Here is an 11,138-nt window from a genome sequence, read left to right as displayed (position 1 = left end):
GGGGGGGGGGCTGAGGGGTGGGGGGCAGGGAGAGAAAGAAAACTGTCCGAGAAATATTCCATCTGTAGGTATTTTCAGGGAATCCCCTGAGTTACGAAAAAGTTCAAGTAAAAAAAGAAAAATCAGCCTATAATAATTTTGTATATAATGACTGAACTACTATAAATCCACAAGCAACAGTTCAGACACGGTGCCTCCAAAGCGTTCATCCCCTCCCTTCCCCTGCCAGGCACGAGCTGCGTCCTGAGGAGAGGTGGAGGGGGAAACCTCTTCCCCACCTGACAGCTCAGGCAGCAGGAGACAGAGCCCATCACTACTGCTGAGCGCCTGCAGCAGCCGGAACAGGCATCCCCAGGGTGGTGGTGGCAGAAATGACGGGTGAGCCTGCTAGAGGTCCAAGGGGTGAAGGTGTTGGCACTGAAGAAATCCCTGAAAAAGAGACAGGTAAGCAGGAATTAGGGTGAAACTGGTGGGTGGCTATCAAGGACAGCTCAGTTATCTCTCTGGGTCAGTTCGCCACCGCTTTGTTCCATTCTCCGAGCTGCCAAAGGAAGTGGAGGTTAAAGAGCTGCCAACCATTCTCGGCACCCTCCGAAATGAGAGATCTGTACGAGTGTCCCCAACATGCAGCCATAAGGCAGGATCGCTGCTGCCAAAAAAAAATCCAACCGCAAAGCACTTTTTAAAACGAGACCAGAAAAGCAGGTCAGGCTGCAGCAAGGCCTTCTGTATCGCCGTCTCCCACCCGCTTCTTCGTAGCCCTCCTGGCAAGACTCACCCTCCTGGATCCTCACGCCCACGCAGTGGGTGTAAACGCACCGAGAAAAGTTGCCAGTGGGACTGACCTGACATCATACTCGCACTGCTGACAGGAGTGCTGCCACCCGGCATGTTGGAGGAGCCCATCCGAGCTTGGTCTTTCACAATGGGATCTAGGAAGAGGACATTACCCTCAGGTGCCGTGTCGCCAGAGAGCAGCTGAAGCACGCTGACAGCCTGCGACCTCTGCGCTCAGCCAGTCCTGCCTCAGGAAATCGTAACAACCAGCTTCCCCCAGACCACAGAAGCTTCCACCAGAACACAGAAGCTTCCACCAGAACACAGAAGCTTCCACCAGAACACAGAAGCTTCCACTCGCTCCAGTGGGAAGCACCCAAGAAGGTATCAGGGTAATGTGATCAGAAATCACCTAAATGATGCGCTTCGGAGTTCAGCGGGACTGCTTGACAGGGAAAACTGAAGGAAATTAAGGTGAAGTTCATCTCCTTTCCATGCTAAGCAACTGTATAATTGCATAAAGCCGAAACCAGAGAATGGGTGTAGCAAGCAGAAAGATTATCACTGATTACAATCCTGTGTTACATCGCTACACACCAGCCCGATGAATGTCACTGCAGCTTCCTGTCTTCCATAAGATGCCCCCAATTCACCCACTAAGTCTTTATTTCCAGCTACGGGAAAATAAAGCTGCCACCTGAACTGAGACTTGCCCTTCCTGCCTCCCGAGCCTACTGCATCAGGCAAGGGAATTTTAAACTTTGCCCTTCCTCACGCTGAGCTCAGGACAACCCTTGGACACAAGTTAATCGAGCTCTTTGCTCAACTCTCACAGTCCAAGCTTTCAGTTTGACTGACGCTCATATTTCAAAACACTTCACTGGAACACTGGCCACAGGCCTACCACAGATCTATACTGTTTGGTAATTACATTTTTTTAGAAAAAAACCAACCCACAAAACCCAGCAACTACTGGTATTTTGCACTGTTATAGCTGTTTCAGAAACCTAAATATCAATAACTGTGAAAAACAGCAAGTGTTAAAAAACACTTACTAGCAGAAGTCACATTGCTGCTTGCAAAATCAAGACCACAAAGGCTGGCAAACTAAAATACGTATTTAGCAAGAAAATGAGTTGAAAGGATTCTGTTTCTCAACAAACCAGAGGACCTGGTTTTATCAAAACACGGGAATACCCCAACACCTGCCAAAATTAGCCCGGGTTTAGCCCTAAAGCTTCAGTAACATCGTGCTGCTGATTCACTGGCCTGACCAGGCATCTACTGCCACGTTTCCTTGGCTGGGCAGGTGGCAGAGCCCTACTTTACCCCATGGAGATGAGCAGCCTCAGCTCCAGCACAATTCCTTCAAAAGCGCAGGCTCATTATGTTGCCGTTCTTAGCTCGGATCTATACAACCTACAGGGACAGAGCTTTCCCAGAGGCACGAGGCTTTGGGCAGCAGAGGATGAGGGCAGCTGGCACTCACAGAAATAGGGGTGTTCCATGGCTTCTCTCGCTGTGAGTCGTGACTGGTGATCGTATCGCAACAGCTTGTCTAAGAAATCCAGAGCTTCTGGACTCACCAGATGTTGGTTCTCACTGTGGACAAAGCGCTCCCATCGCTTGCGGGAGTGTCTGCATTAAAAATAAATAAATAAAAAAAAATACTCAAATCAGGCCAGGCAGAGGATATCAATGCCAAATTTCCCCATTTTAAAGCGCAAGAACTGCCGTGACAGATGTCTGCCTCTGCGAGGGGCTGCTGCTTGGTGCTGGAGCAGAGAAGCAGCAGTGCTCGCTGTCTCCACGTGGTGGCACAGCCACCACGGCCCAAGTTCCAAGTGGATTTATTTCTCTTACACCCCTGACATTTGTTCCTCGTAGCTTCAGTATGCGTCACACAAAACAACATTATGAGGGGGGAAAAAAATAAAAATCTGTAAATGCCATCTTAAACAGCACCTGATTTTCTGCACTGTAATCTTGAGAAACATCGTTTGTGTTTTTTTTTTCCGCCCTGAATACTGGAGAGAGCACTTCCCATTCATGCTTTATGCTCTGACAGTTCGTTTATTGCTTCAGTGACATTTAAAAGCCTTTCCTCAAGTCCATTTGCAGATAAAGGACCACAGGAAGCACTGGCAAAAGTGATCAAAGGCACAGTTCTCGAAAATCCTGGCTCTGATTTCTCTCACAAGCCTAAGATTTTGTTCACTTCAAAGTCTGTTGACAAAGCAGCAGCCGCCCAGGTCTACCAAGTGCTTATGAGTTACTCCAGACCTTGGCTCACCTGCCCAAGATGTCATTGAAACGTGGATCCAGTTCAATGTTGTATTTGTCAATATAGTCATAGAGATCTTCCGTGCCCAGCACTTTGGCTATCCTCACCAGCTGGGAACAAACAGAAAAACACATCACTCCCGTAAGGGTACGACAACGCCAGAGCCAGCGTGAAGATACCAGCAGCCCTGTTCCCTTGGGAGCTTGAACTCGATCTCCGTGGCCTGAACCAGCAGCCACAAGGGTCATCCCGTGGCTCTGACTTCCCAGGCCACGTACGATCCCATGAACGTGCTTCCGCTCACAGTCGGAATGTGGTAACCCAGGGCAGGCATGAGGGAGCCCTAACATCACTAACACTTAAAGACTTTGCAACACTAACTCCCTTTGCAGCAAGGAAATATTGAAAACTAGCAGGCAGGCAGGGGGGAAGGCAAGAATAACTCAAAAAAGTAGAAACTCTGTAACTTGCAGGTAAAGGGTGAAGCACCGCTCTGCAGGACTCCAGAATAAAGGTCTGAGAACCAAAAGTTGCTGTTCTTGAATGTCTGCACGTTAGTTGAGATGCAGAGCTCATGCTGAATTGTGAAAATTTTGGCCTAAAAGCAACACTTCAACAAATTCAGTATCTAGACAAAACTGTACCAAATTTGGTTTCTCTACAGAGGGTAGGGAAGGCAGGTGGTGGCAGGGGCTTTCCACATAACCTCAAGAAAAGTGGTTCTACACACCACAACACACCAGCCTTAATAATATAACTATTGCTGTTGCTTTTCCCAGATACCTGCTGAGGAGCTCCGAAGCACAAAGCACTATAAATCTATTTAATTGGTGAGGTAATCTGGCACGCTCGAGAAAAGGAACAGGGCTTCAAACTGAGCAAAGAAGCTATTAAAGAAACGCTTCGATTCTTCTTCAGATCCCTTGAGAGAAGAAGCATAAGCAGGAAACCTTCGTTGTGCTACAAGAACAGAGATTGTACATGACCAGCTCTCACCTGATCATAGTTGTCATGGCCATGGAAAAATGGCTCCTTTCGGAATATCATACTAGCCAACATGCAACCCAAGCTCCACATATCCAGACTGTAATCATACATCTGTACAAAACCAGAAGGACAATTCAATTGCTAAGGAATTAAGCAGAACAGACTCCCAAGACTAACAGGGTCCCCCTCCACCCTCCAGCAAGACAAACATGGCTACGTTACGCTGGGAACAGACTGAAATATCCTCGTAGCTACATCACTGTTCGGCTCAGCCTACCAGTTACTCAAATTGGGATACAGCAATTAGCAGAACAGCAGGGACCCTGTTTCCATCCTTGTCCATAAATTAAAGACCGGTGCCTTTTTCTGTTTTGGCTGCGGACGGCAGCGTTAGGAATCGCTGAGGAGCACGAGAGATAAGTGAAGCATTGCAACGAGCAATAAAAGGGGTGGACTCCGCAAGGGGCACGGGCAGGTGAGGAAGTGCTATCAGTCAAAACCAGCACGATCTGGAAGTCACCAGCAAGGCTGCTATTTCCAGCCCACAGCATTTCCGTAACGCAAGCTGCCATCAGACATGGGGATGCTTAGAGCTTAATTTAGGAGTTCGTGCAGTATTAGCTATTCCCACAAGGGCTTTGTTTCATTCCTGTACCTTACTGCAAATGCAGCCTTGCTTTAAAAAAAAAAAAATTAAAATAATATTTATATTCCAAGATCCATGGTGATATCTCTGAGGCTCTTCCTCAGGTCTTGAGACTACTCATTAGTTTCTTTAATTCAGGGGCTTCATAGCCACTGCCTTCTGCAACAGATTTTATCGTATTTTTATGTATGGACTCTCTTGAGCTTCAAGTCTACAGATACACGAATTTCTGGTTCACTACCTTGAAATGGCACAGACTTTCCATATAAAAGTCAGTGATAAACCCTGGTAATTCTTACCTGATAATCTACAAGGAGTTCAGGTCCTTTGAAATATCTGGAAGCCACTCTGACATTGTACTCTTGGCCGGGGTGATAGAATTCAGCCAAACCCCAGTCTATTAGTCTAAGCTAGAAATGGTAGAAAACAAAGAAAAAAAGGCTCAATGGATGCTTACTTTCAAGCTCCATTTACAAGTCTGCCATTTCCAATTAATTTCAAGTTGATCAGACTATCTATTTAGATCTTCTCCCCAAACCTATATCGTCAACTAGAGTGCAGAAAACACCTCTCCTTACCAACCCTGTTTATGGGTTACACATAACCCGTAAAAAACTTCAGAAAAGCAGCACAAGGAATTTCATCTTACACTTCTGCACACGAGGGAAGTGCAGTCCCCCCTGGGGACGTGTGCTAGCAGTGCTACGCAGGAGTACCCGAGGAGGAGCCCAGTTTGCCCAGCGTTACCTTTCTGTGCTCGTGGTCAATCATCACGTTGTGCGGTTTGACATCTCTGTGCATGATTCCCATGCTATGGCAGTAATCTAGAGCCTGGAGGCGACGAACAAAGAAACAGATGCTGGAGTCACAAGAATCTTCCAAGTACAATCATTTTTAGATGTATTTCCACAAATACCAAGACTTCACTGACACTGACTGGTGTCATATCCTGGACTACACTCACAGAGCACACAGAACACCTCTGGAGCACCCTCTCAAAGGAAGGGCCCAACAACACAAGTGTTTTGACTCTGCCTCACGTGCTTCTTCATAAAAATGGAATTTCAGAGTCCCTAAGAGCAGAGTTACTAGTCACAACTGACCAAATCAGCCTCCCCTTCCCCAGACTCGTGATGAAAAAGTGTTTGTTTCAGAAGCACGGACAAATGACACATGTTACGTCTGAGCACAAACTCAGCCAGTAGCAGCTTACAATTTTCTGTTTTCAGAGGCTACAGGTATGTTTGATTTAGGATCTTAAGTTGCCTCAGCATATCCAAAGGCTTCGCTAGCCTCAAAAAACCAAAAGGGCTGGAATTTGTTACAAACCTGAACAATTGATACCGACTTGATATATATTTTTCTATCCAATCCTTCCACAGGGTTTTGCTTCCCTATGCCCATTTTAGTTCCATGATCTCTATAGGATTAGCTGAGTGCAAATCCTAGAAATCATTCGAAAAAAACCCAGCAAAGCACCAACTTACCTTCAAAATCTCATACATGTAGAATCGAATATCATAATCTGTTAATGTCTGGTATAATTGCTGTGGGACACAAACACATCATATCAGTGTTCAGCATCCAAGAAAAATGTCCCATCCCGAGCAACCCCGTCCTGTTCTCTGCTGCTGCAGTTCTCCAAACCCACACGAAGGAGCAGTAAAAGTTTCCCAAATTGTTCTGATCCCACACTCCCCTTACAAATCACACACGTAGTTTACTTCCAGCTCTGCTGGACAGCACATTCTGGTTCCTGTCACTAACTCCCTCAGGTTACACTCATCCAACATGATGTTTGACGCCTGCAGACTGGGTCTCAAAAAGACCAAAGGTGCTCTGCAACATTAAGCAGCTATTCCAGGTGGCTTTGCACAGCCATCCTTCTCCTGAGGCAGGTCAGGAGGGAAGGGGACAAGGAAACATTGAAATCCCTTTTCCCAGAAGTACTGAAAGCCACAGAAACAGCTGTCCACGTTTCAAGTGGCTCCAATAAATAGTTATACACCGAACAGAAAAGCAAAACACTTCAAAAAGACAGGCACTGCTGGTCCACAAGAGAACAGATGGATTTGCTCCGAACATCAGACCACCACTTGACACCTGGATTCTCGTCTTGTAACTTCTGTGGCAAAATGGTACTAAGAGACTAAACCCAAATTTCTGTCCCAAGTGTATTTACCTTTAAGAGACAGTTACTATTTTGGAAGGAAATGATTAAATACCCTGCCTGCCTCCTACGAACTTGCCTTCCCCCAGAAAAACATGATGAGTGGCTTTCAAACGGAAATCACGCAAAGTTTACATCCCACACGGTACCTTAAAGTCTGTGTTGTTTACATGTTCAAAAACCAAAGCGGGTGTCCGAGACTAAAACAGAGAGAAAAGCGTTCAGCCACATTAAACTGAGATAATACATTTTCATTTAGGATCACCAACTTGAAAGATTTGCACTCCTAAAACCGCAAGAAGCCCCTCTGCCTCATGCATACTTGTGACTCCCCTGAGAGAGCAGAGGCAAAGCCTGGAGCTCCGGGCAGCGCTGTTTGGAGAATGAATTAACTCGTCTCACTTCACTGGGACCTCACCCTCAGAGTGAGGGGCTGAAGGGACCCGTGGGGGAAGGGCGCTCTAAGAGAAGTTAATCAGATTAAGAGCTGATCTGATTAAGCAATTCAAAAGTGGGATTTGGGAGCAGGGGAAAACATAAAGCCAGATCAGAGCCGAAGCCAAACACAGCAACTTCACCCATAACCCCAGCACACCCTTTAAGTTCCTTCCATACTCACCACAGGATCTTTTACTATATCTGCAAGAGTGATTATATTGGGACCGCCTCGCAAATTCTCTAAGATCTTGATTTCACGCTTGATTTTCTTCTTTTTAACAGGCTGAAGAATAAAAACCAAAAGTGTTAAGACAAAGCCTTCCAGTAAAGTGAGGCTAACAGACAGCTCAATACCCAGATGACCGAGGCAGGTGACTGCAAAGCAGCAAAATGCATCGGAGGCTTTGCAAGGTAGGTTCAAACGGCAGATCTTGTTGCTACCTGACCATGTGCCATTCCAGTAAGGGCTCAAACATCCTGACAGCTACAAACATGACTTCCATGTGAATGAGGGTTAGGAAGACAGTGTAAATTTTTTTTTTTTTTTATCTCCGTACATGATCTGATAGTCCAAAACTTCTGCACTGGTATGTGGTAAATGTGTAACGACAAGAAACAGGCTGCTAAATAAAGGTATTTCACCAACCAAGGGTGGGGAATAACCAACATCCAGGAGACCTTGACTCTGTCTGGACGGATATTACATATGTGATGGCACATGCAGTACAGAAATTAAAATTTTAGGGTTACCAGGCCCTTCATTTCATCACTGGCTTTAAAGGACAATGATCCCACTAGCTCACAGGCCTCTATGCACATGACACCAGGCCAGGGCACTGGTAGTTAGAGGAGGTGAGAATTTTTTAGTCAGCTGGTGAAGTGCTGCTTAGCTCCAAGTAAAAACGTTGCACACCAGGACTTCTTTAAAATAGAAGCTACTTTCTTACAGGTAGAGATTTGACTCAATAACCAAGCGTAGGGCTTCTACTAGGAGGCTCAACATAGAATTATTTCACCGAAAAACCCTCCAAGGCCAGGCTTTAAGGATTTCAGGTTTAGAACAAAAGACTTTTTCAATTAAATGCTGCACTTTCTGGCCTCCTCAATTAAAGAGAGATATCATCGTTTGCCCAATCCCCAGCTCACCTTGAGAATTTTAACAACTACTTTTTCATTATTTGTAATGTTGATGGCTTCAAATACTTCACTGTATTTGCCTCGGCCTAATTTTCGAACTAGCTGGTAGTCATCTTGATTTCTGTGAAGATAAAAAGTTAAAAGAATTCCAGCCTTTTCCACCACGATTTACAAACCACTCCTTAACACTGAACCTTTGCCAGACAAAAGAGGATTAACTACTGTATTACACCTCCCGAATGTGACGATTAATAATTAGGAGAAAAACAGGGAGCTTCCACTGGCCTAAGTTAGATTCAATCCAGAACTTGTTTCTTCTGCAGGAGGTAACATAAGCCCAAGCACACATCAGCAAATTTGAGATATTCCCTTCCGGTCTCTATATATTCTGAACTTGTGTAAGGTTGTTAAAAAGCAACAAAGACAGTAAGAGCAAATCCAGGAACCGCCAGGGAGCTGAGGGCAGAGCTCAGCCCGGGCCCCGCTACACAAAAGCGGGAATGCGAAGCCATGAAGTCGGCATCGCCGCCCTCCGATTCTCGGACGCCTTAGTCACGAGCTCGATTTAGACACCTTCTTCCTTCAAAAAGGAGCAGACACATCTTTTCCAGTCACTTGCAGAGAACTGAGCAACAAGTCACAAAATAGCATGTACTTATTTAAGTCTGCCGAGTCTCTTCACTTATGCAAGTCAGAAGTGACTTCAGCTGCCTTTTCACTTCTCTTCAGCCTCACTCCCACGGCTGGTTATAGACTGTTTCAGAGACACATTTTCTGCCCTCTGAAAGGACAAGTTTCCTGACTACCTGGCAAAAATTCTCTTAAGGGAGCTGCTAAAAACATTCTGGCGCTGCTGGGGACGTAGAATTTTGACAAAGAACATTTTTCTGAAGAGAAGTTGTGATCCCAACACCTGCCACGAGTGCTAGACAGTCACCAAGGAGCACGAAAAAGCCCAACGTGGCGCAGGTGCCTGAGCTCCCCCCCGTGCCCCACTACGCCCCATCTACACCAGATCACACTGGGATCATTCCGAGACTTACCCCCACTCAACAACGTGCGACTCATAGTCCCAGTACTCCCGGGGTCTGTGTGTGTTCACATCCGTGTAAACTCTGGCCCTGCTCGGCACGGGTCCCGACATATCAGACAGGTTGGCAGGCGGGAATGATGAGACGCCTGAAACCGGAGGCTACCCCAAAGCAAAGCTGGACAGAGGATAAAGGCCTTGGATTCTTCCACCTGCAGAGGGAAAATAAACCAAGGGTTAAAAAAAAAAATCTCAAGACACTATAAAAATGTTTAAGTTAATGATTAAAAGCCGCTGAGAAGGAAAGGCTGGAGCCCAGCTACAGGTCCGGGAGCAAACAGAGCTGCCAGATCAGCAAGGTCACCTGCGCAACCTAAATTAAGCACTTTCTGAAGTTTCAACTTTTCCAGAAATGTCAATTTTCATTTAAATCAGAACGTGGGGATTTTACTTGCACTTCTCAAAAGGACTGAAGCCTTTTGTGCACTCACACACAAAGGTTTGTGGGGCTACATCTATTCGTTCTGCGGAAAGGGAAAAAAAAAAAAAGAAATAAACCCAACTCGATCCACAGCTGCTCTGCCCTTCCCACGCACTGGAAAATGCAGGTGCCAACCGAAGAGGTTACGTACAAAGCAAGGCTGCTCAGCTCAGGGGCAGGTTTCTGGAGGAGAGCAAAGCCATCCAGACACGGTGTCAGAGCACGCATCTTCTCAGATTTAAGCATCTTCCCACCCGTACGCTACCACGCAGGCCTGTACAAAACACCTCAGCAGCCTTTCAACACCATCGCCCAGGCTGCTTTCCCCACAAAACAACAACGTAAATGTATCCTCCTGAAAGGAGCATCGGGACCAAAACATTATCACATAGTCACAGGATGTTGGGGTTGGAAGGGATCTCTAGAGATCACCCAGTGCCACCCCCTGCCAGAGCAGGGTCACCCAGGGCAGCCACACAGGAACGTGTCCAGGCGGGTTTGAAAGTCTCCAGAGCAGGAGACTCCACACCCGCTCTGGGCAGCCCGGGCCAGGGCTCCAGCACCCGCACAGGGAAAAAGTTTTTCCTCATGTTTTTGCAGAACCTCCTGTCCAGCTTGCAACTGTTGCCCCTCGTTCTATCACTGGACATCCCTGAGAAGAGTCCGGCTCAGTCCTCCTGACACTCACTCTTTTCTTTCCAGATTTATAAACACAAATGAGGTCACCCCTCAGTGTCCTCCAAGCTAAAGAGACCCGGCTCCTTCAGCCTTTCCTCACCAGGGAGATGTTCCACTTCATCACCTCTGTGGCTCTGCGCTGGTCTCTCTCAAGCAGTTCCCTGTCCTTCTAGAACCTTGGGGCAAAGACAAGACCGCTGAAGTCCAAACAGCACTCTGGGGATTTGCACAGTGGAACATTTTTCCCATTTCCACACATTCTGAAGAAGGTTTTTCCTACTGTTCACGCCCTCCTGGGCAGACATCTCACTCCATCACCTCACAACGGATCCCTTCTACACACAACCTCGTGTCCACCTGGAAGCGAGCAAGACTCCAAGCCATGGGCTCCCCAATCTGGGCTGACTTAAGGCAAAAAGCAGCACCAGGCTGTGTGACACAATTAAGCCCCAGCACAGGTGACAGCATTCTCCAGGAGATGTAGGATATTTATGGGGATGAGCCACATCC

The 11,138-nt window shown here is 46.7% G+C and overlaps 1 protein-coding gene across 1 annotated transcript; it reads right to left on the bottom strand.

Annotated features, from left to right (window-relative positions):
* Nucleotides 1-122: 122 nt before the first annotated feature.
* LOC104276998 (casein kinase II subunit alpha) lies at nt 123-9,690 on the bottom strand. The gene is made up of 12 exons (XM_009873498.1): nt 9,483-9,690; nt 8,449-8,560; nt 7,484-7,585; nt 7,014-7,064; nt 6,182-6,241; nt 5,442-5,525; nt 4,994-5,104; nt 4,058-4,159; nt 3,071-3,171; nt 2,267-2,415; nt 846-932; nt 123-429 (listed from the first exon to the last, which is right to left on the bottom strand). Exons 1-12 carry the CDS (start codon nt 9,581-9,583, stop codon nt 314-316), a joined length of 1,176 nt encoding a protein of 391 aa, XP_009871800.1. The 5' UTR covers nt 9,584-9,690; the 3' UTR covers nt 123-313.
* Between the last annotated feature and the right edge of the window lie 1,448 nt (nt 9,691-11,138).

The sequence above is a fragment of the Apaloderma vittatum genome, unplaced genomic scaffold (genome assembly GCF_000703405.1).
Source record: "Apaloderma vittatum isolate BGI_N311 unplaced genomic scaffold, ASM70340v1 scaffold20667, whole genome shotgun sequence".
Classification (NCBI taxonomy): domain Eukaryota; kingdom Metazoa; phylum Chordata; class Aves; order Trogoniformes; family Trogonidae; genus Apaloderma; species Apaloderma vittatum.
Note: the sequence above shows the minus strand (reverse complement) of the source record. Positions and strands in the feature narration are given on the sequence as shown.

Excerpts from the sequence above, each read along its gene's own strand:
- LOC104276998 (XM_009873498.1), bottom strand. The coding sequence starts at position 9,583 with ATGTCGGGACCCGTGCCGAGCAGGGCCAGAGTTTACACGGATGTGAAC. Across the intron at positions 933-2,266 it reads CATGGAACACCCCTATTTCT|ATCCCATTGTGAAAGACCAA; the intron begins GTGAGTGCCAGC and ends TCCTCTTCCTAG. Across the intron at positions 430-845 it reads CAGTGCGAGTATGATGTCAG|GGATTTCTTCAGTGCCAACA; the intron begins GTCAGTCCCACT and ends TCTCTTTTTCAG.